The sequence below is a fragment of the Canis aureus genome, chromosome 2, assembly GCF_053574225.1.
Source record: "Canis aureus isolate CA01 chromosome 2, VMU_Caureus_v.1.0, whole genome shotgun sequence".
NCBI classification, from domain to species: domain Eukaryota; kingdom Metazoa; phylum Chordata; class Mammalia; order Carnivora; family Canidae; genus Canis; species Canis aureus.
The window spans coordinates 18,312,613-18,338,573 of NC_135612.1; the positions used below are offsets into that span (position 1 = coordinate 18,312,613).

At 37.3% G+C, this 25,961-nt stretch overlaps 2 protein-coding genes across 16 annotated transcripts in view; one reads left to right on the forward strand and one right to left on the reverse strand.

The window, feature by feature from the left end:
* The window catches only part of ADGRV1 (adhesion G protein-coupled receptor V1), a 521,868-nt gene that overhangs the window by 106,907 nt on the left and 389,000 nt on the right, over positions 1-25,961 (reverse strand). The window lies entirely within an intron of this gene.
* LOC144293846 (uncharacterized) overlaps positions 1-25,961 on the forward strand; it is a 131,741-nt gene that overhangs the window by 26,620 nt on the left and 79,160 nt on the right. Inside the window, exons 9-10 of one of the 15 annotated variants that reach the window (XM_077865067.1) lie at positions 9,795-9,876; positions 14,084-14,345. The exons of 11 other annotated variants lie outside the window; for them this stretch is intronic. In XM_077865067.1, the coding sequence (XP_077721193.1) occupies positions 9,795-9,842 (48 nt within the window). In that variant the 3' untranslated portion in view covers positions 9,843-9,876; positions 14,084-14,345. Of the gene's footprint in view, positions 1-3; positions 1,590-3,319; positions 3,605-9,794; positions 9,877-14,083; positions 14,346-25,961 lie in introns of those variants that run through there. 3 more of the 15 variants (XM_077865059.1, XM_077865060.1, XM_077865086.1) reach the window with 3 other exon arrangements.

Consider the following 25,961-nt stretch of genomic DNA (forward strand, 5'->3'; position numbering starts at 1 on the left):
CAGGATGTTCCTGTTATTTTCAAGTCTTGCAATTTCAACAACAGGATTTCAAGGCAATGAAATAAAATGGGAATGGCAGAGTGATATTAATTTCTGAGCATAACCATGAATGTGTAAGAAAAATCCAAAGAGCCTAAAACCTGCCTTAAAAATTTTAAGATTATCTCCTTCACGAACTTTCTGAATTTCTTTTAATTAAAAAAAAAGTCATGATCTAACATGCATTAAAGATTTTTGGCTGAGGTTCTTTTTAACTTGTAGCAAAACTTCTTAATTGTAGAGCTAGGCCATAAAAACTTCCTTTTATGATAGTTGGTTGGTTCTTTCCCTTACTTCTCTTTTTTCTTTTCAAATAAAAACTTCCATGTGCCATGAAATGGAAATAATTTTTTAAAAAGATTTTATCTATTTGAGGTAGAGAGAGAGAGTGTGTGCACTCCTGAGACAGCATAAAGGGGAGAGTGGAGAGGCAGAGGGAGAGGGAGTAGCAGACTCCCCGCTGAGAAGGAAGCCTGATGTGGGGCAGGGATGGGGTTAGAGGGACTTGATCCTAGGACCTAGGGTTTTTGACTGAGCTGAAGGCAGATGCTTAACTGACCGAGCCACCCAGGCACCCCTGGAAATAATTTTAAAAATATGCTTAAAATTCAAGAGTGGGATATACATATCATCTGGGATGGTATCATGTGCTTTTAAATGATAAAATCCTATCAAATGTCAAGACTGTTCTTCGTAACTCATTTGGAAGCCTGTTACTCAGGTGTGTGAAAGGGAGTTCAAAGATATCACCTCCTCTAAATCACTCACTTGAAGATTCTGCTGCCTGCTATCACCAAAAACAGAGGCTAATCTAACTGGGTTTGATTATGGGTGAAAATACATCAAAACCTACTACTTACTGTCTGCAACATCCTAAGTTGGAAAAGGAAGAATGATAACTTCATAAAACAGAGTGAGAGAGCCAAGTGCTTATATGTGTGGACTCTGAATCAGGTCTGGCTTTGAACCTTGGCACTACTATTTTAATAGCTATGTGACCATGGGCAAGTGAAATTACCTCTCTGAGCCTCAGAATCTTTACTTGTAAAATATGAATAAAATCTATTTTTTAAATAAATGTGCTGTGAGAAATAAGATTAATTTGATTAAGGTGCTTAGCATAGTACCTAGCATGTGGTAAGAGCTCAATAAAGGGTACCCATTATAATTTACTTTAGCATGTGAAATGGTTTAATTCTTTGTTGAAACACTGTTATATTTATTCTTGTATAGAAATTATATGTGGCATTTAACTATTTAATCCTTTCATATGATACCCTAATATTTGGTTAATGTCACTGATTTTTTGCAAAAGCAAGTTTATCCACAAAATCATCAACACCTCTAACATAGCGTCTGACACCATTTCTCAGAAGAGCAAGTACTTCCTTGAACACCCACAGCAATGACTTAAATGTGAAAGCCCTGGTCAATGGTCATTTGAAAGCAGGAAGGATATACGATCTTTAAAATACATCTGTTTAAATATCCATTTGGTTCTGCCAAGATAACCCACATAGTGCATACAAAATCCTAGATTTAAAATCACAGAAAGTTCAGGTGGGATTAAATCTTTATGTTGGGCTAGAGATTACTTAACTACTCAGGGAATCTCTACAGCTGCTGTTTTGAAGTAAGAGCACACACTGTCTCAGTGGCCTCCCCTACTTTGACTAAGCTGTTATTTTCACAGCAATGTTACTATACTTGGAAGATATTTTCTTTGGCAGTTGAGGCAGCTTTGTTAAAGGTTCCTATCATGTAATTTCAATATCTGAATAACAGCAAAGAACATCCTCATGATGGTTTTTTTTTTCCCCCTACTTTCCCTCTCAGCAAAGAGGCACTGAACCTTTCTTATGCTTCTTTATTATTTCTATAAAATATTCAAGTTTAGCTTATGTTCCTAAAAGGGTTTTATTTTTTATTTATTTATTTATTTTATTTTATTTTATTTTTTTAAGGGTTTTATTTTTAAAAATTTTATTTATTTATTTGAGAGAGAGGGAGCAAGTGTGCAAAAACACATGCGAGCAGGCTCAATCTCACAAAGGCGAGACCGTGACCCGAGTCAAAACCAAGAGTCAGACACTTAACTGATTGAACCACCTGGTGTTCCCTCTAAAAGGGTTTTAAGTAGCTTATAAACATACTCTATACAAACAAAAATAAGAATGAGAGAAATGAGGCAAATAAACAATAAACTAAGATTAAATCAGAAATAGGGTACCAAAGTGCCATTTCCTATAAATGAGTCATACATGCATCCCAATATGCAGGTGTTTCAGAGGCGAATGTGCATGCACTCACACACATGCACACACCCACAGTAGTTCAAGAGAAGACAATGGTTTCCAATGTGGAGGAACCTGGTTACCATGTCTTACAATGGACAATGTTGTTGATCTTAAATTCACGGAAAATTCAGTATTGACTTTCACATGACTGCTATTCATTCATTCATTCATTCATTCATTCATTCATTCATTCAGCAACAAGTATGTGCAAACTATTAGCCAGGCTCTCTGCATACATGCCTTCTGACCTGGAGAAGATTAGAGACTAGCATAGAGGAGAGGCTCATGCCAAATCTTAATGCAATATGTTAAGTGCAATAGCACAGTCGCCTGAAGCATGGCAGGAGCTCAAAGGAAGGAGTGAGTTATTGTGTACAGGGAAGTTGGATGGGGAAATCATATTTGCCAATAAAGAAATGAGATTTGAGAAGGATGTTTCTTACTTAAATGACCTGAGAAGAAAATCATTTGCACAGTCTTGGGAAAGCCATATTCTCTTTTTCAGACAATGGCAAAGAAAAGGCAATGCTCAAAGATTTCTCAGCTTTGCTTCCTGTTGGTTCAGGAATCATCTGGGCTCTTAAAAAGGGAAGCATGGCTTGAGATTTTCAGGAAGATAACATAATTATGATTAATCTTTGTTCCTCTGGGGCTATAAAACTTTCAAGGCTAAGGATTTGTGTACATGCCCTGATTTTTGGGGGGCAGGGACTTGAATTAATAACTGTAGAAAATTAAAACACAGGCTTGACTGGTCTAAAGATACACGGACTATGTTTTTTACCAATTTTAGAAAAAAGGCCTGAAGTGAGAGGGAGACACATCATTTCACAAACCCTCTACTATAGTTTGTGTAAAGGATAATTATGGAGGAAAGCTCAAGAGAGCTGCCATGTAAGAATTTCAAAAGTGCCCCAAATAATCCAGAAATCACAGCTGCATCAGGAAGGAAGCAGTTACTGAACCAAATGCTCTCTTCTCAGGACCCTTCGACCCAGTGAAGATGTCAAGGTATGACCTGGAAGATCAAAGCTGACTGGAGGGGCTTGGGAAGTAGAGTAGAGGTAGTATTCACTGGGCCTCAAAAAATTCCACTTTCCTTTAGTGGCCTGAAACTAAACAAAACAACTGAAGATGAGTATTCGTATTGGATAAAAGTAGCAAACTGATGAAGACTGGAGCGGCAATATTTCTGAAGGGAGAAGAGGGCTCTTGATATTGAAACTGCTTACATTTCTATCTTTTAAATGTAAAATTGTCCTTTACTGATAAATAAAAATTCTCCCTAAACTATAACTGGAATCTGACATAAACATCTTTAACTAGACACGAGTTATTTAAAACACTAAGTATAAAGCCAGACTCTCCTGAGAGCCCAGTAGCAGGATGGTTGTCAGCATGCAGTTATCTTGCAAAGAAACATGGCAAAGCCGAGCTTTTCCTATATTTCAAAGCCATCAAGAAAACAGAGTACAAAACACTATAATCCATCCCATAAATGACACACTGTGCAATTTTGGAAAGTTAGATCCTCAGAGGCATCTTTTTGAGGAGAAAGTTTCAAGAAAATAGGCTATCGGGCTGTCACACATGCTAAAATCAGATGCCTTATTCTTTTTAACTCCCTTTCTTTAATCCTCATAAAAACTCACTGCATGTTAACATTTGCATTTGCTCGGAGTTTCAAGTGGAACACTGTCTCTGGTCTTTCTTGAGATTGATTGATTTTTAATTTTTTTTTAAAAGGAAAGCCAGAAACTTCATTTTATAGTATAAATATAATTATTACCAAATAAACAGTACCAAGATACTGATATAATAAAGCCACGGGCAGTTCTCTGTCTATAGTTAGGCAAATGTTTAGGACATTCTTCTATCTTTTATATGAAAGGTTTTATAAGCCACACATAAATCCAACTGCTTATGAAATCATGAAGTGAGCATCAATGTAAAAAAAATCACTCATTATGAAAACAAGGATGCTGAATATAATTTTCAAAAGTCAAATACATTTAAAACATGCATTTAATCAGTACCTCTCAGGTTATGGGTTGAAGTTCATACACTGAAGAGTCAGGTTTGGCAATACTGGGTGCCATATGGGTCCTTTTAGGATTTTTGGGTTCCGTGTCCCATACTAGGTGCTCTCTACATACTTTTACACACAATCTTTAGTTCAATTCTCATGACGACTCCATAAAACAAGCACTATTACCTCCATTATATCATTTGTTGAATATTTACTAAGCACTTATTAGATGTATGATACTGTTCAAGGTTCCAGGGTTAGAGCAGTGACTAATCACCACAACAGAAGTCTTTGCCCTCCTGGAGCTTATACTCTAGTGGATACTGCTCCTTTCCCTTTCCCTTTCCCTTTCCTTTCCCTTCCCTTCCCTTCCCTTCCCTTCCCTTCCCTTCCCTTCCCTTTCCTTTTTCCTTTCCTTTCCTTTCCTTTCCTTTCCTTTCCTTTCCTTTCCTTTTCCTTTCCTTTCCTTTCCTTTCCTTTCCTTTCCTTTCCTTTTCTTTTTTTTTTAAGGTATTTATTTATTTGGAAAGAGGGAGAGAGAGAATAAGAAGGTAAAGGAACAGAGGCAGAGGGGGAGAGAATCTCAACAACCTGAGAGGATCCCCACAATTCTGAGATCATGCCCTGAGCTGAAACCAAGAGTCAGACACTTACTAAGCCACCTATGTGCCCCGATACTGCTTCCTCTTAATTCTTTTAAATCCAACCTTGTCCTGAGCTAACTGATTAGAAAGAAATGTAAAAGTAAAAATTCTCCTTAGACCACAGCTGGAATCTAGCATAGATACCTGGGAGACAGAAAAATATGAAACACACACACACACACAATATATATACTTTTTAAAAAAGATTTTATTTATTCATGAGAGACACACACAGAGAGAAAGGCAGAGACACAGGCAGAGGGAGAAGCAGGCTCCCTGCAGGGAGCCCGACATGGGACTTGATCCTGGGTCTCCAGGATCAGGCCCTGGCGGAAGGTGGCGCTAAACCACTGGGCCACCAGGGCTGCCCTAAATATACTACATCTGATGGGTGATGAAGCCATGACAGAAGATGAAATAGGATAAGGTCATTATAAAGTGACCTTTATTGTTAATTGCTAATAATATTGCTCATATTATGTGAGAGGGTCAGAGAGATAGTCTCTCAATAAGAAGTAAAATTGAGATATGAGAGTTTTCTATGACCAAATCAGTGAACTAGACCACAGATGTCTCCATCGAACAACAAGGATAGATAGTAATATTCCAATGTTCTCCGCATGTTATTGTCCCAAACAAATTAATGCCGGTCTAGAAATGGTAGGATATCACCCAGTGACTGCTTCACTACATTAGGAAAGAGTCCACCTTGTTTCTACACAAAAATCCTCATTGTTACCACATGTACCCAATAGGGAAGGTTATTATTCTAATTCTTTATCAGCAGGATCTGGAAGGGGACATTGAGAATTTTATTATTGACCAAGGTTCCTAACTAAATATGAGTAGAAATACACTGCTTTTTTTTTAAGAGTTAAATACTGTACTTGCTAACTTACTAAAGCCCATGCCTCATATTCATTGAAAAACTTGAATGCACAGGTGTAAGGATCTAGTTGGAGAGGGTGATAATCACATTTACAAGGTATTAATAAACTAGTAAAATATGTTCTGGCCATTGGGTGATCCTGGATTCAAACAGTTTGCTCTGGCCTTTGAGCCACGTTATTTTGCCCATTCTTTTCTTTGCTCAGGCTAGCCTGGAATTTATGCATGGAATGTTCTCCTCTCCTTCCAAACTACCTAGTAAAATGCTTCTCATCCTTTAATGCCTGGCTAAAACATCACCCTCTCCTCAAGTTTTCTTTGACCGAATCTACCCACAATGATCTTTCCTTTACCTGAATTTCCATATTACTAATGATTTACTGATCTGTACAATCTCTTGTTGTTTTCGTGTCATATTGCTCCAAACAGAGTATAAGCTTTTCAAAAGCAGAGCTATGGTTTGCTCATTTTTGTATACTGTTCAGTGCTGTACATAATGGCACATGATAAAGGCTAGAGAGACAAAAAATATTTTTTCTCTTACCTTTATGGTACTGCCAGTCTCTACTTAAATAAGATTGCTAAAAGCAAAGTCAATTTATTTTTTATTTGAAAATATTGAAATAACAATATCAAAGCAAGTGCAATTCTTATCTGGGTTAGGTCTTTCATTTTTCTGACATCTCTATTTTTACTTATCCTGCTTAGATTAAAGAGCCTTTGGCTATTTTACCTTGAGGTATGCTCCAAAACAAAGCAAGAGCCTTAACAATTCTTTGTTGAATAGCTCAAAATTGAACATGAAAAAGTTCTTTTGATAGTAACATGGAAAAAAAAATGCATACTAAGTGATTATTACTTAAAAAACACTCATTACCAGTGATAGAAAGCATTGCTATCTTCGTGTGTGAGGGAACGTCTTAAATGGTTAAGGTCTATTTTCTTTTTCTGTGTCAAATGTATGTTAAACTTCATGTACCATGAAAGCAAAACTGACTTTAAGAAGTCAAACTAAAAGATCAGGCTTCTGTTGTAAATCACTATAGACACTCTTCAGCGTGAGGTATGAGTGCAGTGTGAACATGTAACCGTCATTGACTAAGCGCTAGGTGCTCTTTTCAGCAGTTGAGGAGCAGAGTGAGCAGAATAACTTATTTAATACCTCACAATAATTTTAAGAGGGAATTACTAGTATTATGATTCCCATTTTACAAACAGGAGGATCGAAGCACAAAGAGGTTATATAAGTTGTTCTAGGCTGAACTCAAGGAGGAAGCAGAACAACCAGATTTTGGACCCAAGCAATCAGTGTGACTCCCAAGTCCCTCCTCTAATCTCTGTACCACACTGCATTTTTAAACAAGGAGGCTCTTAGGACTGGGCACTGAGCAATGTCTCCTTACCAAACACAGCAAAATGGCTCAGTTGGTACAGCATGCGTCTCTTGATCTCAGGGTCATGAGTTAAGCCCCATGCTGAATGCAGAGCCTACTTAAAAAAAAAAAAAAGAAAAAAGCTAGGGAAAACCCCCCACAAAACTTGTGGCAAAAACTTCTAGAGCTTCAAAGAGTACCTCCATCAAGACATCTTTAAAAAAAGATTTATTAGTTTGAATCTATCTATCATCTATCATCTATCTATCTCTTTATCTATCTATCTATCTATCTATCTATCTATCTATCTATCTATCTATCATGTTTATGTAGTGTACAAACAATACATACATACATATATATGTAAAGAATATAATAGTAATACCATAATACTAATAGGATAGAATAGAATAGAATAGAATAGAATAGAATAGAATAGAATAGAATAGAATAGAATAGAATAGACATTCCTCTGGAAGGCAAATAAACACAGCAGATATGTGTTCAGGCTATAGACAACTCTATGGTATGACAGCCAAGAACACACCATAGGTTTCCTTCTTTGATTACATCTGAAATAATGAAGTAGAGAGGGAACTTTGGTGCTTCCTCTCAAAAGAATTACATGTGCGTTTCCCAGATGTGGAACAGGAGACTGCTGATAAAGCAACCACACAAGGCTCAGGCTGTTGCTGAGCACACATTAATAAAAAATGCTTGGTGTTATGATTAGCTCAAACTATAGCTTGTTTGTTCTGTTAAGAAAGAAAAAATAAAAAGCCAGAAATCAGGATTTCAATAAAGAGTTGGAACAAACAGTGAACCCTTTCAGCACTTGGAATCACATGTGACACCATCATAGAGACTGCTTCCTAGGGTACCTCTCATTTATGAGTTTACAAGCAATGTTTGTTAAAGCCCTGACACACATAACTTTAGAAATGCATAGAAGAGACAGAACAGATATTGTCTGCTAATGTGTAGAGTATTATTTTTTAAAGACTGCTATAGTTTCTAATACTGAAATTTTATACAGATTAAATTATCCTGATTTAGTATCTAAAGATGGCTCTCTGTGATGTGATTGGCTTAAACCCAAATGTATCATGCCAAAGCACTGCAACATTTATTTTATTTTAATATTGATGGAGGTAGACATGTCTTGTGAGGTCCAAATGGGCAGCTCTGGCCCACATGTGATGGAAATAAAACAGTTTACTTTGTGGCTGTAAGAAATGTGTGTGTCTTTGTGTATGTGTGTGTGTGTATGTACACTAACCGTACTGTGATAATTATGATTCATTATCATTTATGATGACTCTCAATCATATGACACTGGATTTTTTAATTATTCAAAAAAAAAACCCAGCAAAACACAATTTCTTCATAATGCATTAATTACTCAACTGATTTGAGAGAAGTTTAGGCAGACCTTAGGGAGCATCTTTGAGCTGAGTGAGCATGTCTTCCTGGGCCAATGGTGTATGGACTAGAGTAATTAGATTTTAGGTAAGTCAGTAGAATCAAACTATTAGCCTCAAACTTCAAACCTCTGTGAAGTAGTTAAATAATCAGATTTCTTCATCCTAAAAACTATTTCCTGATGGAGAGCTAATTTTAATTATACCTCTGAAGTTCTCCTCAAATCGAAGGTGCTCCCTAAGGTGTTCCTGATATATAAGGAGAAAGAAAACAAAAATATTAAGCACATATTTAATTTGTACGTGTTGAATGTGTTTTTAGAGCATCATGAAAAAAACTGGAAGTCACTGAAATCTCCCGATGGTATTAAGGTATTAAGAGATTATACTAACCCACTGAAATTAATATTTCCATTAAGTTAGGCCTCTGACTTCAGAAAATTTCCCTGTTTTAAGTGGTTCTAGTACAGGTTCTGCCCTAAGGAGGTTATTTGACATTGGGCAATTCACTCAATTTAGTTGGGCCTCAATCTCATCATCACTTAAATAATGAGATGCCAACAGGAGAGGTTAGGTAGGAGATGGGACTTCAGTTTCTTTACTAAACCTAAATTCTATCACTCAAATCCATTTTGGCCTGGATTCAATATTGAATGCATTCATCAAGGTGCAATGACCACGTGCTTTTTTTCAGTATAACCTGGGATGTTAATAAACTTCATCCTCCATAATTAGTGCTAAAATAAACTCGTAGTTGATGATAATAATTGATGGAGACAATGGACCAGGTGACCCAAAACTGCAGATAATTGGAAATTATATCAGTATCACATTGTCATTAATCTTTTACTTGGATTAATAGCAAATATCACTTCTATTCACTGAAAACACAGTAGCTAGAAACTTGGCAGTCTGGGAGTCGCCTATGCGGGATGACAACACCAGCATAAATATAGTATCTGTTCATAGAACCACAAAACAGATTCCATATGCAGATAATTAAGAATTGAGTGTATATAGGAGTCAGCATCAACATACACTGACTCAGCAAATATTTTAGAGTCTACAAACTCTTGCTCCTAAGATGCAAATTTGCATAACAGGTGATTTCTGCCTTTGTGAAGCCAATACTCCTTGAACTCTTGCTCTGACTTTGAGCAGCAGGGGCCTCCACCAATCTAACAGGTGAGAAAGAACCCTATTTTAAAAGATTCCAGAGAAGGCTCTGTATTCACACAAACACTTAATGACTCCAGTTAAAATTTCCCTGTTTCTAATCCAAATGTTTTATGCATCTGCTCAAATTTCTTTTATTCGGTTTTATCTTAAGTACAGATGCAGAGAGAAAAATAGCCATTTTTAAAATAAATTGGAACATATACACACAAATAGTACATTTTTCTTTTACTGTGACAGTAACTTAACATCTTTCATCCTTCTCAAAAGGCCTTATTTTGCATAGACAAAGCATTACATACCTACTTATTGATTTTTAAATTTCATTTTCTACCTGTTACTAATTTTTTTTAAAGATTTTATTTATTTATTCATGAGAGACAAAGAGAGAGAGGGGGGCAGAGACACACGCAGAGGGAGAAGCAGGCTCCATGCAGGGAGCCTCATTTGGGACTTGATGCTGGGTCCCCAGGATCACACCCTGGGCTGAAGGCGGTGCTAAACTCCTGAGCCCCAGGGCTGCCCTGTTACTCATCTTTGTAGAACACTTCTGAAGCCTTTCTAATTTGTTTTCAGTCTATTTTTTTAGGTGAAAGCCACAGCCTAGAGACAAGCATCTAATTTAAGGGTAGTAAAATTGTAAAGCATAATCATTCCTTTACTCTGTACATAGTTTTTAATGTATCTATTTCCTTGCTTTCAAAACTTTGGCACCTACTGATTCACAAAAAATGCACAAAACAGTCTTTTCATCTTCTGTTTGTGTTCCTGCACCGTTTCCTCTTCTTCATTTGCATCTATCCACCTTGTTTCAATCTTTCAGAGCTGTGATTCTACACCTGCCCTTACTGAAATCATCCCATGATAATTCAGCACTTTCCCAGTTTCTCTACTTGAAATGGACATCTGTTGTTTGTTAGTTTCTGTGCCATTCTGTCATCCCTTTCCCATGTTCTGGAATCATATCCCCCTCTTCTTACAGAGTACAGATTACATATAGTTCTGGTTAAATTAGTCAAGCAAACAGGTGACCCTAGTTGGATGGTCAGTGCTTCATCCTTTGGCCATGCTGATTAGAGATGGAAAATGACTCCAACAGTGTCTTCCCACTATGGTGGAAAAGCATATTGCTTTTCCATTGGGAAATCAGAAAGATCAGTGGCCTGGGAATTGCCATGATGGTCTCTTTTCCTGCCTCATGGAGAAAACCTGCCAGTAATGAAAGTAATAAAGGAACTCACAGGTAAGTCATGGAGTGAGACAACTCTGATGACATCTGTATTCAGAGCTGCCTGACTCCTTCAGCCGCTCTGAAGGCTTTTATATACATGAGCTATGGGTTTTCCTAGAATAGTTTGAGTTAGACTTTTGTGAAATGCAATTTTAAATACTCCAAGAAGATGCTAGGACCTTCTAAATCCCACGAAGTAACTTTCACATTGTGAACATCAGGTTCAATACATATTTGATATGGTTACATATCTCCTATATATTTGGAATGTCCATGGGCAGTAAGACAATATGAGAAAACGAACACATTGGGAATTCGGGGAGAGCTAGTGATGGCATTATACCCCAATTTAAACTGTGCTATTTGGAAGGGATCATACTGGTAGGAACATTTGAGGTATAGTTTTTTTTTTTTTTTTACCAAATAACATAAGGGTATTCTTTCTTCAAAGAATTCAAGCAAAACTGAGTTCTATATTGATGTTAGGAGGTATATGTGACATCTCAATCCCCTACAGCTCATCTTTCATCTGTACCAAAGTTAGTTCTTAAGAGTTTTGGAGAGAATCAGGTTCCTTATGTGCATATATCTAAAATGCTTGCTGTCACTGAAATAGAAGTGAATTTATGAGATGAATCCCCAAGAGACTAGTTAATTCTTTCTAGCCACTCTACTTGTGCAGTTGCCTATGCCAGAAATCTGAGAATTGTCCATGACTTTTCTCCCTCTAAATCAAATCAATCACCCAGGACTGACAACTATATTTTATAAATATTTTTCAACCCATTCATTTCTTTTCATCTACAATGCCACTATCTATCCACAGGTCACTATTACCTCTTGTCTGGCTTATGTAACTAAGCTTTCACCTCCACTCTCTGTATTCATCATTGATTTCCCTACAACCTCTTCCCTATTAACAATAATGATGGTTGGGGGGAGGGGGGCTTTTACAGTTCAAATATAATAAGGGCGTGTTTTCTCCTTAATCTTTCAGTGACTGCAATGTTATCAGGATCAAGTCCAAAATCCAATCTGGCCTCTGTTTATTTTATTCTGATCTGGCCTTTGTGTAGTTCCTCCAGTAATCCAGGCTTCCTTCCTCCAGTAGGATTTTCCTTCTACTCTTAACCTAACGATTGCTACTATTCTGATAGGCCTTGTTTTCAAATGTTATTTCTCAGGGACACCTCTTATGACATCATCAACTAAAAATCAAGTTCCTCCATTGTACAATTTCATAAATCCATTTAATTCCCTCTGGTGGAATTCATCTAAATGGTAGTAGCTTTTGAGGCTTATCTGTTTAAAGCCTGTAAGCTTCCCAAAGGCAATCACTGTCCTTTTCATACTCCTATTACAGTGAAGAGATCATTGATTATTTATCCACATAACTAACTTTACTCTCCCTCCCCCAAATAAAATATGACAGTATCTTTTCCCCAACACATAGTAGTACACATATTGGGACACAGTTCTCCAAGGGTCTGTTTCTGCAATGGCTTGCAAGCACAGGCACTGACAGCTTTTGTTTTCAAGAATGTAGGGAAAGCCTTGGAAGATAGAGATAGTACTTTCCTCTGGAGCAGAGGACAGAGTTATTTGCTGTCAAGTATCATAAAGATGTGTCTCTCTAGTGTGAAGATCAGAGAGATTTGCTTGCAGCCCATGATAAAAAAATGTTTCCTAAGCTTGAGAATCCTCAGGTATGATGCAAGTGCACTATGTGCACAGCATCCACCCAGACTACTTTGCACTAACCCTGAGTCTTGAGGGTGTGCAAGGGGAACTTATGTGAACCTGAGTTGTCTGCTTGCCAGGTCATGAATTGCGTTGTCTTTGACCAAGAATTCTCATTTCTGGCAGTATTCGTGCACTGTGGCAAGCCAATTTGTTAGCTAGCAAGGAGGGTAAAATTTTAGATACATCAGAGTTCTAATTCCAAGGGGGTCATCTATGTCTTGTAATTCTTTACATTAAAAACAGCTAAAAAAAAAAAAAAACACCAAAACCCTTTTTTGCATCTGATTTCCAACCAGAGATTCTTTTTTAAAAAAGATTTTTAAAAATTTATTTACTTGAGAGAGAGAGAGAGAGAGAAAGAGCATGAGCGGGGCAGGGGGAGGAAAGGGGCAGAGGGAAAGAGAGAGAAGCAGGCTCTCCACTGAGCAGGGAGCCCCACACAGGATCATGACCTGAGCCTAACTGACTGAACCGCCCAGATACCCCTCTGCCAGAGATTCTTAAGCCATGAATTCTTTTTTTTTTTTTTTAAAGATTTTATTTATTTTTTTCATGAGAGACACAGAGAGGCAGAGACATAGGCAGAGGGATAAGCAGGCTCCTCATAGGGAGCCCGATGTGAGCCTCAATCCCTGAAATCCAGGATCACACCCTGAGCCAAAAGCAAAACTTAACCACTGAGCCACCCAGGCATCCCTAAGCCTTGAATTCTTAATCTGGGGTATCAGGATGGGTTTCATGGGAACTACGAGTTCAGTATGTAAGCACTATTGCCTTAACACAGCTCTTGAAATAAGTAATCATGCTTTATTTTTTTAAAACAAATAATTACTTTAGTCAAATTTTCAAGAGGTCAGGAAAAAATTAATAAAAAATATTTAAAATATTAAAATATTTTAAGAATATTTAAAAATGTAAAGGTGAATGCCTTACTTCCATGTGAATATTCTAGATTTATTTGGCATATATTGGAATTAAGCTGAAAGACAAGTGATTTCCTTATTGAGTATACTTTAAATGTCAGATATCTGTGACAATCTAAAAATCCTAGTCTGTCAGCCTACTTCTTTTTGACATACTTTTGTTCTCAAGTCCTTGAGATAACATATGTGGTGTGAGGATGTAAATCTTAGCTAACAAGGGTCAGGCATTGTACTAAGAGCTTTGAATGTATTAACTCAATTATTACTTACAACATCCATATGAGGTAGGTAATATTATTATTATTATTAAATGTTACAGATGAGAAAACTGAAGAATAGAAAGCTTAAATCAGTCGTTCAAGGTCACATAAATAGTGAGTGACGAAAGAAGATTTGAAACTACACAGGTAGGGAAGCCTGGATGGCTCAGTGGTTGAGTGCCTGCCTTTGGCCCAGGACATGATCCTAGAGTTCCGGGATTGAGTTCCACATCGGGCTCCCTGTGTGGAGCCTGCTTCTCCCTCTGCCTCTCTCTCTCTCTGTGTCTCTCATGAATAAATAAAGTCTTTTAAAAAAAGAAACTACACAGGTAGATATGTGAATTTATCTATGATCTTGATCCCCAAACTATATTGGCTTTTAATTTGATTAAAACTCCAAGATTTTTTTGGATTCTTTTTGCTGTTATATATTGGTCTTCATATGTTTTTGATTTGACCTCAGTAAATTGGGCTAGTTAATAACATTAAGACAAAACAATAATAGTTTACCAATCACATTCTTGAAAATTACATTCTTAATTTTTTTTGTATTTAACATCAGAGTTAGTCAAAGCATTTCAGAAAATTAGTGTTAAGTAAAAGTTGTACAATAGATTTGAAACATCTTGGGGAAGAAAAATATATTATTTCAAAATACGATAAACAGAACATTTCCTAAGGATATAATATGGTTAGCAAAACTCCTTAATAAGCCATTGGGAGGTCAATGGGTCTCATGAGGTGTGGGCCTCGAGAGAAAGGTGAGACCAAGGAAAAGTTGATTTGTTCTTCAAAGGAAATGAAAAAAAAAAAGGTTCCTCTCAGGGGCAGTTCAAGAGGGAGGCAGTGAGAACTGAGCACATAAAAGGGTTAGAGGACAGAGAACACAGGACAGGCTTCCTGATAGAAGGACGGGGCTGGAATAAGAAATAATCACTAAGGAAGTTGCATATGATGAGACAATCTTTAAAAATAAGAATGCCGGGATGCCTGGGTGGCTTAACGGTTGAGCGTGTGCCTTTGGCTCAGGGCATAATCTTGGAGACCCAGGATCGAGTACTGCATTGGGCTCCTTGCATGGAGCCTGCTTCTCCTCCCTCTGCCTATGTCTCTGCCTCTCCCTCTGTGTCTCTCATGAATAAATAAATAAAATCTTAAAAAAAAAAAGGATGCCAAGCAAAGTGCTTACTATTCTGTTTTATCTTCTCTTTACCATGACTTGTCCTTGTAGAATGCGGCAAGACACAAATTAGCAAAAAAGAATCTATGTTTCATGTCTGTGTACATAACAGACAGAAGAAAACCGTAGGAACTGCTAGATGCAGAAATCCAAAGCACAAGTGTTCATGGAGAAATGGGTAAAGACATTTTCTTCACCTTTCCTCTGATGGGGAATCAAGTCAGGCTCTCAAAACCATTATATGGAAGAATGATACTGGGAAGACAGAGGATATGACAAAAGTTCTAGAAGGATCCTTTTCTAAAACAAAACTGATTAATTGATGTTAATAATCTACCACGTCACATCACTCTTCTTGAATCTCTTTTGCTGTTGAATGTTCAGAAAGCCTTGTTACAATGCTGTCATGACTGAGGAAGATTATTCCATAAGTTTTGTGTTATTCAGATTTTAACCCATTCAAAAAGCTTATACACCAGATCTTATTGGATTGAAATACAATGTGTTTTGTATTTAAACTGACTCTGACTGTTTTCACAAGCCTCAGAAAAATGTTTGGGTAACCTCCTGGCCTACCCTGGACTTAGTCTTCCAGCTTCTTTCGGAAGATTTAGAGAAAGCAATCACTGTTTGTATGTTCTCAGGAACACCCAACAAAATGTTAAATAAAAAGTTTAGAAATTTCTAAATGTTAATACTCATGTAAAAAATAAAGATATCACAGGGCACCTGGGTGGCTTGGTGGCTGAGCGTCTGCCTTTGGCTCAGGTCATGATCCTGGGACCCCACAGGGAGCCTGTTTCTCTGCCTGTATCTCTGCCTCTCTGTGTCTCTAATGAATAAATAAATAAAATCATTTTTTTAAAAAGATATCACAAAACTACAGTTGGTTAAGAATTTCTGCACACTAAACTTTATACCCCTCATATAAAGGAATTAAAATATTTGATGATCCCAAACAAGAAGAACAGGAATTTCAAATAAACAATGTCTTTGAATAAGGCAGCATCAGAAATATAAAATAATAGCACTAAGATTTTGAGTATCAGTCTAAAGTAAAATTGTGGAGGGGCACCTGGGTGGCTCTGTCAGTCAAGCATCTACCTTGGGCTCAGGTCATGATCCTAGGGTCTGGGGATCGAGCCCCACATCAGGCTCCGTGCTCAGCGGGGAGTCTGCTTCTCCCTCTCCCTCTGCCCCTCCCCCTTGCTCAGGTTCTCTCTCTCTCAAATAAATAAAATCTTAAAAAAAATAAAGCAAAAATGTAGAAAATGGACTTCAAGTCAATATGGTTGATTGTACTAACATGTAAGAACCTCCCTCTGGTCCAAACAAATAAATTGCTTAAAAAATAAATAAGAGGGGCACCTGGCTGGCTTGGTTGGCAGAGCATGCGACTTTTGATCTCACTGGACATAGAGCTCACTTAAAACAAATAAACAGAAAAGCTTCCACAAGAATAATAAAAATTTAACCATATAGTCTAATTCAATATATAAAGCCACAAATCCTCATGTGTCTAAAATAAAGTCACACATTTGTTAATGTAAGGTACAGTCCTGTGGCTTGCAGAGCACATCAGAACCAGGGAAGCCTGGGTTATGTGCTCGTGTGGAGATGGCAGGATTTCGCCTGCAAGTGATTAAGACGGAGTTAATGCAGAATTCCAGAGACTATCAGTGGTTGCTAACATCATGAAAGGGGGACCAGAAAAATCTTTGCTGACTGCCACGAGGAAGTGGAAAATAGTTGTTAGCCAGAGATTTGAACTCCAGCTCCTGCCCCCATGTAGATATTGCATCCAAATTTACATTGTTCCTATAGATTAGGAACATCAAGCTGAGAAATTAAGATAAAACAGGTCTAGAAGCTGTGAATTGTGCAGGATCCATTAAAGGGCACAAGGAATTCCTTTATAAAATTACCTTTTTCTAGCTGGACTTTCAATAAAAAAGTTATACACCTTACAAGAAAATACATGTGCTTGTATCATTCAAGAAAAGGTTAAAGACATGAACTTTAAAATTTCTGTGAAGTATATATATTTTAGTTTTAAAATCATACAAACACATATAAAGTCAATATACAGAAATGTGTTGCATTTCTATACACTAATGATAAAGTAGCAGAAAGAGAAATTTAAAAAACAATCCTAGAGGCACCTGGGTAGTTCAGGTGGTTAAGTGTCTGACTCTTGATTTCGGGCCAGGTCATGATCTCAAGGTCTTGAGACTGAGCCATGCACTGGGCTCTGTGCTAGGTGAGAAGCATGCTTAAGATTTTCTCCCTCACTCTCCCTGCCCCTCTGCATCTCCTTCCTGTTTGCTCTCTTTCTCTCTCTCTCAAAATAAACCCCCAAACCAAAACCCAAACAATCCCACTACAGTTGCACCAAAAATAATAAAATACCTAGGAATAAACTTGATCAAAGAGGTGAAAGACTTGTACTCCAAAAACAATAAAACATCGATCACAGAAACAGAAGATGATACAAACAAATGGAAAGATATTCCATTCCAAACTCATGGATTGGGAGAACAAATATTGTTAAAATGTCCATGTTACTCAAAGCAATATACAGACTTAATACAATCTCTATTTAAATACCAACACCATTTTTTAAATAGAATGAGAACAAACAATCCTAAAATTTGTATGGAACCACAAAAGACCCCCAATAGCCAAAGCAATCTTGAAAATTTCTTCAAAGCTCAAAGCAATCCCAGATCTTAAGATAAACTACAAAGCTGTAGTAATCAAAACAATATGTACTGGCACAGAAACAGACAAGGGAATAGAATACAGAGCCCAGGAATAAACCCACAGTTATATGGTCAACTAATTTACAACAAAGGAGACTAGAATATAAAATGGGAGAAAGATAGTCTCTTCAATAAATGGTGCCGGCAAAACTGGGCAGCTACATGCAAAAGAATGAAACTGAGCTATTTTTTTATATCATACACAAAAATAAACTCAAAAAGGATTAAAGACCTAAAGATGAGACCTGAAACCATAAAATACCTAGAAGAAAACTTAGGCACTAATCTCTTTGATATCAGCCTAGAAACATTTTTGTAGTTATGTCTCCTTTGGCAAGGGAAACAAAAGCAAAATTAAACTATTGGGACTACACCAAAACCAAAAAGCTTTTGCACAGCAAAGAAACTATCAACAAAACAAAAGGAAAAACAAAACAAAATAAATAAAACCCCAAAAACAATAAAAGAAAAAACAAAACAAAAGGACAATCCACCAGATAGAAGAAGATATTTGCAAATGATGCATCCAATAAGGAGTTAATATCCAAAATATATAAAGAATTTATACAACTCAATACCAAAAAATCCCCAAGTAATCCAATTAGAAAATGGGCAGAAGAGATGAATAGACATTTTTCCAAAGAAGACATACATATGTCCAAGAGACACATGAAAAGATGCTCAATAACTCTAATTAGCAGGGAAATGCAAATCAAAACCACAATGCGATATCACTTTACACCTGTCAGAATGGTGGGAATGCAAGCTGGTGGAGCCACTAAGAAAAACAATATAGAAGTTCCTCAAAAAAATTAAAAATAGAATTACCATTTGATTCAGTAATTCTACTACTGGATATTTACCCAAAGAAAATGAAAACATGAATTTAAAAAGATATATGCACCCGATGTTTATTGAAGCATTATTTACAATAGCCAAATTATGGAAGTAACATAAATGTCCATCCATAGATGAATGGATAAAGAAGGTATGTATGTGTATCACATACAGTGAAATATTAACCATAAAAAAGAATGAAATCTTGACATTTGCAATAATATGGATGGATCTAAATAGTATGATGCTAAGTGAAATAAGTCAGAGAAAGACAAATACATATGATGTCACTCATATGTAGAATTTAAAAAACAAAACAAACAAGGGATGCCTGGGTGGCTCAGTAGGAGTCAAGCTTCTGACTCTTGATTTCAGCTCAGGGCATGCCATCAAGCTCTGTGGCAGGCTCCATACTCAGCGGGGAGTCTGCTTAAGATTCTCTCAGTTTCCCTCTCCTTCTGCCCCTCCCCTTGCTCTCTCTCTCAAAAAAATAAAGAAGTAAATAATAAGCAAAACCAAACAAACTGAGAAAAAAAGAGATCCAAAAAAAAAAAAAAACAGATTTTTAAATCTAGAGAACAAACTGGTGGTTGTCAGAGGGGAGGTGAATGGGGATGTGAATGAAATAAGTAAAGAGGATTAAGAGTATACTTATCATGATGAACACTAAATAGTGTATAGAACTGTTGAATCTTACTGTACACCTAAAACTAACATAACACTGTATGTTACTTACATTTGAACAATAAAAAACTATACAAACTGGTAAACAAACCGTGGGTTGTTTAATCAAACCAAGGAAAGGACAGTAAAAGAAAGCTACCCAAAAGCTTGATTTATAGAAAATACAAAATGAGTTAGAAATAACTCAAAGCTTACCAACAATTGCAATAAATAGAAATGAATTAAACCCACTAGCTAATAGGGTTATAGATTTGATTTACACAAATCCAGATATATGCCATAGGAGTTCTACCTAAAAATAATCACCCACAGAGTCTAAAGTAAAGGGTTAGGAAATGACACAGCAAAACAGAAAGTTGGGGTAGTAGTACTAATACGAAACTAAGTAGAAGGCATGGCTTATAAGCATTCATAGGGACAAAAATGTATATTACTTAGTGATAAAAGAACAATTTCTCTCAGAAGATATAATGATGTGGAACCTACACGTACCTGACAAGATGGTCTCCAATACATTAATGCAAACCCTGATATAGGATAAAATCAACTTGTTCACAGTCATATTGTAAGATTTCATTTCTTTCAGAAACTGATAGGTCAAGTTGACAAAAACCAAAAGTGAGGAAAACAATGAAAAAATAAACCATATAATTAAGAAACCTGGCCAAATAGCACATTTTTTTTAAATTTTTTTTTTATTTATTTATGATAGTCACAGAGAGAGAGAGAGAGAGGCAGAGACACAGGCAGAGGGAGAAGCAGGCTCCATGCACCGGGAGCCTGACGTGGGATTCGATCCCGGGTCTCCAGGATCGCGCCCTGGGCCAAAGGCAGGCGCCAAACCGCTGCGCCACCCAGGGATCCCATCACATTTAATCATAACTAATTGAACAAAATAGACAAGAAAAGCTGGTTAATCATTCAACTAAATAAACTAACATTGTGTGTCAATTATGCTTCCATTAAAAAAAAAAAAAGTAGAAGGAAGACTGCAATAAAGATAAAAGCCAACATTGGTGAAATAGAAATAAACAAAAATAGCACAGATAGATGATGCCAACATCACCTTTGCATCTTCAAAGCTACCACCTTGGGCCATGTGACCAGTATCTCTTGCTTCTATTATTTACTGCAGTAGCCTCTGAACTTCTCAATGTTGCTTCCGTTTACATTTGAAACTGTAACTCAGATCCTATCATTTCTCCCATCTCTCTCAGTGTAAGCCTCGGGGTGATTACACTTACCTATTTCCCTATCTTCTCTTTGCAATCCTCAGCCATCTCAGGCATGCTTTTTCTGCCTTAGGATCTTTGCACTGTCTGCTTTCTCTGCCAGAAATATTCCTTCCCAGTTATCCACATGACTAACTTCCTTGCCTCCCTAAATCTTTGCCCAAATGTCATCTTCTCAGTGACATCTCTCTTATCCTTAAAAACTTCCTTTAAAATTGTAGCCCACATATCCTCTCATTCCCTACAGCACTTCTGATCCTGCTTACCCTGCCCCATTTTTCCCATAGCATCCCTTATCTTATAGTATCCCATATAATTAATTATATTGTATTTTCTGGTTTTGTCTTTGTCTCTGCCTTATAAACTCCACAAGAGTAGGGATCTAGGATCTCTTTATTTTTCACTTTTTTGTCCCTTACCCCGATCACTTAGAGCAGAGTACAGCGTACAGCAATTACTCAATGAAGTTTATTGATCACATGAATGAAGTAATAGTTTAAAAAGCTACTTCTCTGAAAAGATACTGTAATTGATAATTAAAAAGAAGTAAGCCACAAAAACAATGTTAAGGATGTAAAAAGGAATAGAACTTTAGATATAAGAAAATAATATGAAGCATTTAATGCAAAAATGCTTGAAATTCAGATGAAGTAAATTATTTTCTAGAAAAAAAATTCAAGTGACTTAAATAGAAACCATGAATAGACCAAAAACTATTAAAGAAATTAAAGTCAAGACTTATTCCATTTCTTCAGGGCAATAATGAGTGTTAAACCTTTACAAAAAAGACAACTCAACTTTATACAAACTGAATCATAAAATAGAAAGTTTTCAACCTCAGTTTTTGATGATACTATAATTTGGAAACCAAAAGACCAGAAATGTATGAAAAGAATTATTATAAACCAATCTTGCTTTTGCATATGCATGGAAAGAAAATGAAATTAAATGTTAGTAATTTGAATCCAAGAGTAGACCAAAACAAAATATGGTTTATCCAAGTATTTCAGAGATGGTTTTACATAAGTATATATGTCAAAAGAATCTCATCATAACAGATTAAAGGAGAAATACAGCAATTAAACAGATATGGTCTTAGTATAAGGATAAGCAAATGGAAAAGAAGGCCTACCCACATGTGAATGGGAATTTTAGTACATGACACATAGATAGGGGAAGAATAAATTACTCAATAGATGGTACTGAGACAATTGGTTGTCATTCACTACTCACAAAAATATATTTCAGATGAATAAAATATCTTTTTTCTTTTTTTAATCCAAATGCCCTGCAGAATTGTCACTGGGCACCCTTGGTATTTCTCAGTCTGACAGACACCTCTCCCTCCATGACCCATTCCACTCCTTCCCCTTGCTATAGACACCAGTTGCTGAACATCCACATAGCTCTTATGACTCTGACTTAAGTTGTCATCCAACCTGATCCTCTCTCTTCACCTTTTGAAACCCTAATCACTAATCACTCTTTAAAGCCAAACTCAAATATGTATATGCTCTGTACATCCTCCTCCTGTTCTCCAGTTGCAACCACTTTGAAAATGAAGTTCTTTCTTTCTATTTTTTTTAAGATTTTATGTATGTATTCATGAGAGACAGAAAGAGAGAGAGAGAAAGAGAGAGAGAGAGAGAGGCAGAGACACAGGCAGAGGGAGAAGCAGGCTCCATGCAGGGAGCCCGATGTGGGACTCGATCCCAGGTCTCCAGGATCACGCCCTGGGCTGAAGGCAGCGCTAAACCGCTGAGCCCCCCGGGCTGTCTGGATAAAATATAAAATACCTAAATGGAAAAAGTAAAACTTCAAATATTTTAGAAGAGCATGTAAGAGATTATGATGTTGGGACAGATTTTTTACCCCCCTCAAGCTGGATATAAAACTCTAAGTGTTAGAGGGAAATACTGCTTAATGTGACCACAGCAACCTCATTTGATACTCAGAATTCAAAAGACGGCAGACTAGAAGCTTGTATTTGCAACACATTTAATTGACAAATTGTCACTGCCATGAGAAAAGTTAAAACTTCTACAAATCAATAAGAAAACGGCAAAAAATGCAGTAGGAAAATGAGCAATGATCTGCAAGAACAAGGTACCCAGTGTTGGTACAGCCATGGGGATATGCTCCTACATGTCTGGTGGGGTGTAAATTGTTGAAACCACTTTCAAGAGCAGTTTGCCAATGACTACTGTTTAAGATGTGCCTACAGGAAGTCCAGCAATTTCATTTCCAGTTGCATGTTCCAGTGAAATTTTTGTACTAATACATATGCAAATATATTCACTGAACCACTTGTTTATAACAAGAAGACTTAGGGAAAAATCTACATGTGCATCTGTTGAGAGCAATAAATCGGAGAAATAAGTTCTATTATATTCATACCTGTGCATATAGGAGAACAGCTGAAATAAGGAAACTAAAGGTATGTCATCACATTGGAATAACCTCGAAGCATGTTGATTAAACAAGCAAATTGCAGATGGAAAGGTACAATTATAGAAATTAGTACTCTATGTAGTTCATGAAGGGTATAAAAACACAGGTGGAAAGCATAAACACTAAACTTCATAATACACTTGCACTGTGCCTGTGGTATATTTCTTTTTTAAAAAAAAAGAAGGAAAAAATATCTAATGTTTTCAATCGTTGGACTTTGGCTCAGTCGTGTCTGGTGCCATGGTAAGTCTGCAACAGGTTGCACTGAAAGAGGCTGGTCCTCCATGGCGGAGACGCCTTAACACTGGAGCAAGGCAAGGCATCACCAGACGATTAGGATACGTCTGATGTGTTAGGTAAGTCTGCTCACATACACAGAGGCCTTATTATGAGGAGAATAATAAGCTTATTTAGGGGCAGGACGTGGGCTGGGTCAGACAAACAAAGCAAGAAATAAAAGGATACCAAAACCAACTTTAAGGATGTCAAGGTCAGCTTACAATCTTTTGGAATTACAGCCACAAGTCAATAAGCAATCAGCCAAGAAGGAATGGCGAAGCAGATCTCAGAAAATATAATTTTCTTGCACAACCAGGACTGTAATACAGGCCACCTGGGCTCTGTTTAGAACTCCAGGTTCTATGGGGTAGCTCTTCTATCTAACTTTAGGTAGATAACTAGGTATGGGGGTGAGGAGGAATAGTAGAGTTGTTCATAGTTTCAGAGACCTGAGTAGGAATCCTTCCTCACACCAAGATCCAAACAGTCTCAAAACAGATTCAGAACCAGGGATGTACAATTCTGTTCTTTACTCACAAATCTGTCTTTCTACTTCTTTTTATAAGAAACAAAAGCAGAGGGAAGTTGAAATGCAGCCATTCACTGGTTTAGAGAATTCAAAACAAAACAAAATAAAACAAACAAAACACTGGACATGAGTAGCAAGTGAGTCTCTTGTGTCTTCCAGCACACGAAGACTGTTATTTAAGAAATCCGGATTGGTGGGTCGCTTGGGTGGCTCAGTCAGTTAAACATTTGACTCTTGGTTTTGGCTCAGGCCATGATCTTCAGGTCATGAGACCGAGCCCCGTGTCAGGATCTGTGCCAGGCATGGAGCCTGCCTAAGATTCTCTCTCCCTGGCAGCCCGCAGGGCTCAGTGGTTTAGTGCCACCTTCGGCCCAGGGCCTGATCCTGGAGACCCGGGATCGAGTCCCACGTCAGGCTCCCTGCATGGAGCCTGCTTCTCCCTCTGCCTGTGTCTCTGTCTCTGTCTCTCTCTCTCTTTGTGTCTCTTATGAATGAATAAATGAAATCTTAAAAAAAAAGATTCTCTCTCCCTCCTCTGCCTCTGCCCACCCCTCTAAAAAAAAAAAATCCTGCTTTAGAAAACAAATTCCATTAATGACAAAAAAAAAAGTCTGCTGCCTTTGTTAAGCTTAGAAACCAGCAAGCTCTTTAAAAAGTTCATTGTAAGATTCAGTATTTACCATAGCAACAATATTGTCAATAAATTAGACTTACTATTGTATGACAGAGGAAAAAGCAGTGTTCCTTGTTTATCTTTGCCTGCTGTTTACTTTTAGCTCTGCTGTGGGAAAGAGAGCCCAAACAATGCTAAGCTTTTCCTTAATGAGATCCTGATTAGAGGGTCTGGACCAATGCATACAGCACAGTATACTAGAGCAGGAGAGCAAAATTAAAATTTTCACTTGGCCCCTCTCCTGTGAGTCACTCCATCTGCCGTCAGCACAGAGTGGAATCTTCTCACTTTGATGACCACTGGGTACCTGTTCCAACTAACCCAATAATCTTCCTGACCCCCTTTCTCATGCTGGTCCCATATCTTTCCATATTCTGGAAAGCTGGCTTTGCTTTGCTCCCAAATGAGGAAGTACACCGACCATATCTCAACTTCCCAGCATTATAAATTAACAGAATCACCAAAGGAGGCATTGTAAAGAATGTGAGATTTAATCTACGTTTTTAACCTAGGTTCTATGATGAGGCTTAGGAGCTCGAGAACTTCACTGAATTTATGCCTGCACATTTCTCAAGAGAGTGAGCTCTGAGCTTTTATTAGATTATCAAAGAGGTTAGCAACCATTACTTAGTCCATTAATTATTTTATGGTTTGGAAAATGAAGATCTGAGAGATTGTTCCTTTCCTCTAGTTGGACAGCTCATTAATGATAGAGAGAGGAATAGTTTCTAGTCTGTGGACTTTTGGTCCTACCCTCATACTAGAGCTGAGATTAACTTGTCTTTATGAAAACATTTGTTCCTACCCCTAGGTTAGCCATTTTTAACTGAGGCCTTGAGTGTTCCCATCCCCCACCTGCCAGGTATTTCTGGCAAACCCCTAAATTCCATGGCTATGCTGCCCATGAGTTCAGGAATGTTCATGTTCAAAGCGCTATTAAACTTCCCTAAGAGCTTCAACACTACACACATTCCCTCTATTAACTGAAATCCAAGGAGGCACCAATCCAAAGTGTACACTTTATACTAATAGTGTATACTTAGTTCCTTCTACTCCTCAATATCGAGCCCAGAGATTTAATCTTGAATCTTTCCATTTTCCAGGACTTGTGTTGGATTACAGGGTAAGGGAGTTGTAGCAAGAGAGAAAGCAATATTATATAATAATTAAATCACAGGATTTAAAAATAGTAGTTTGATTAATATTTACAAAGCACCGGAGTGGTCAAATGATCTCTGACTGCTTTATTTTTTTAAAGGGCATTGTTTCGTGCCCTGCTCTGATAAAACACACTACATTTCATTTGCCAG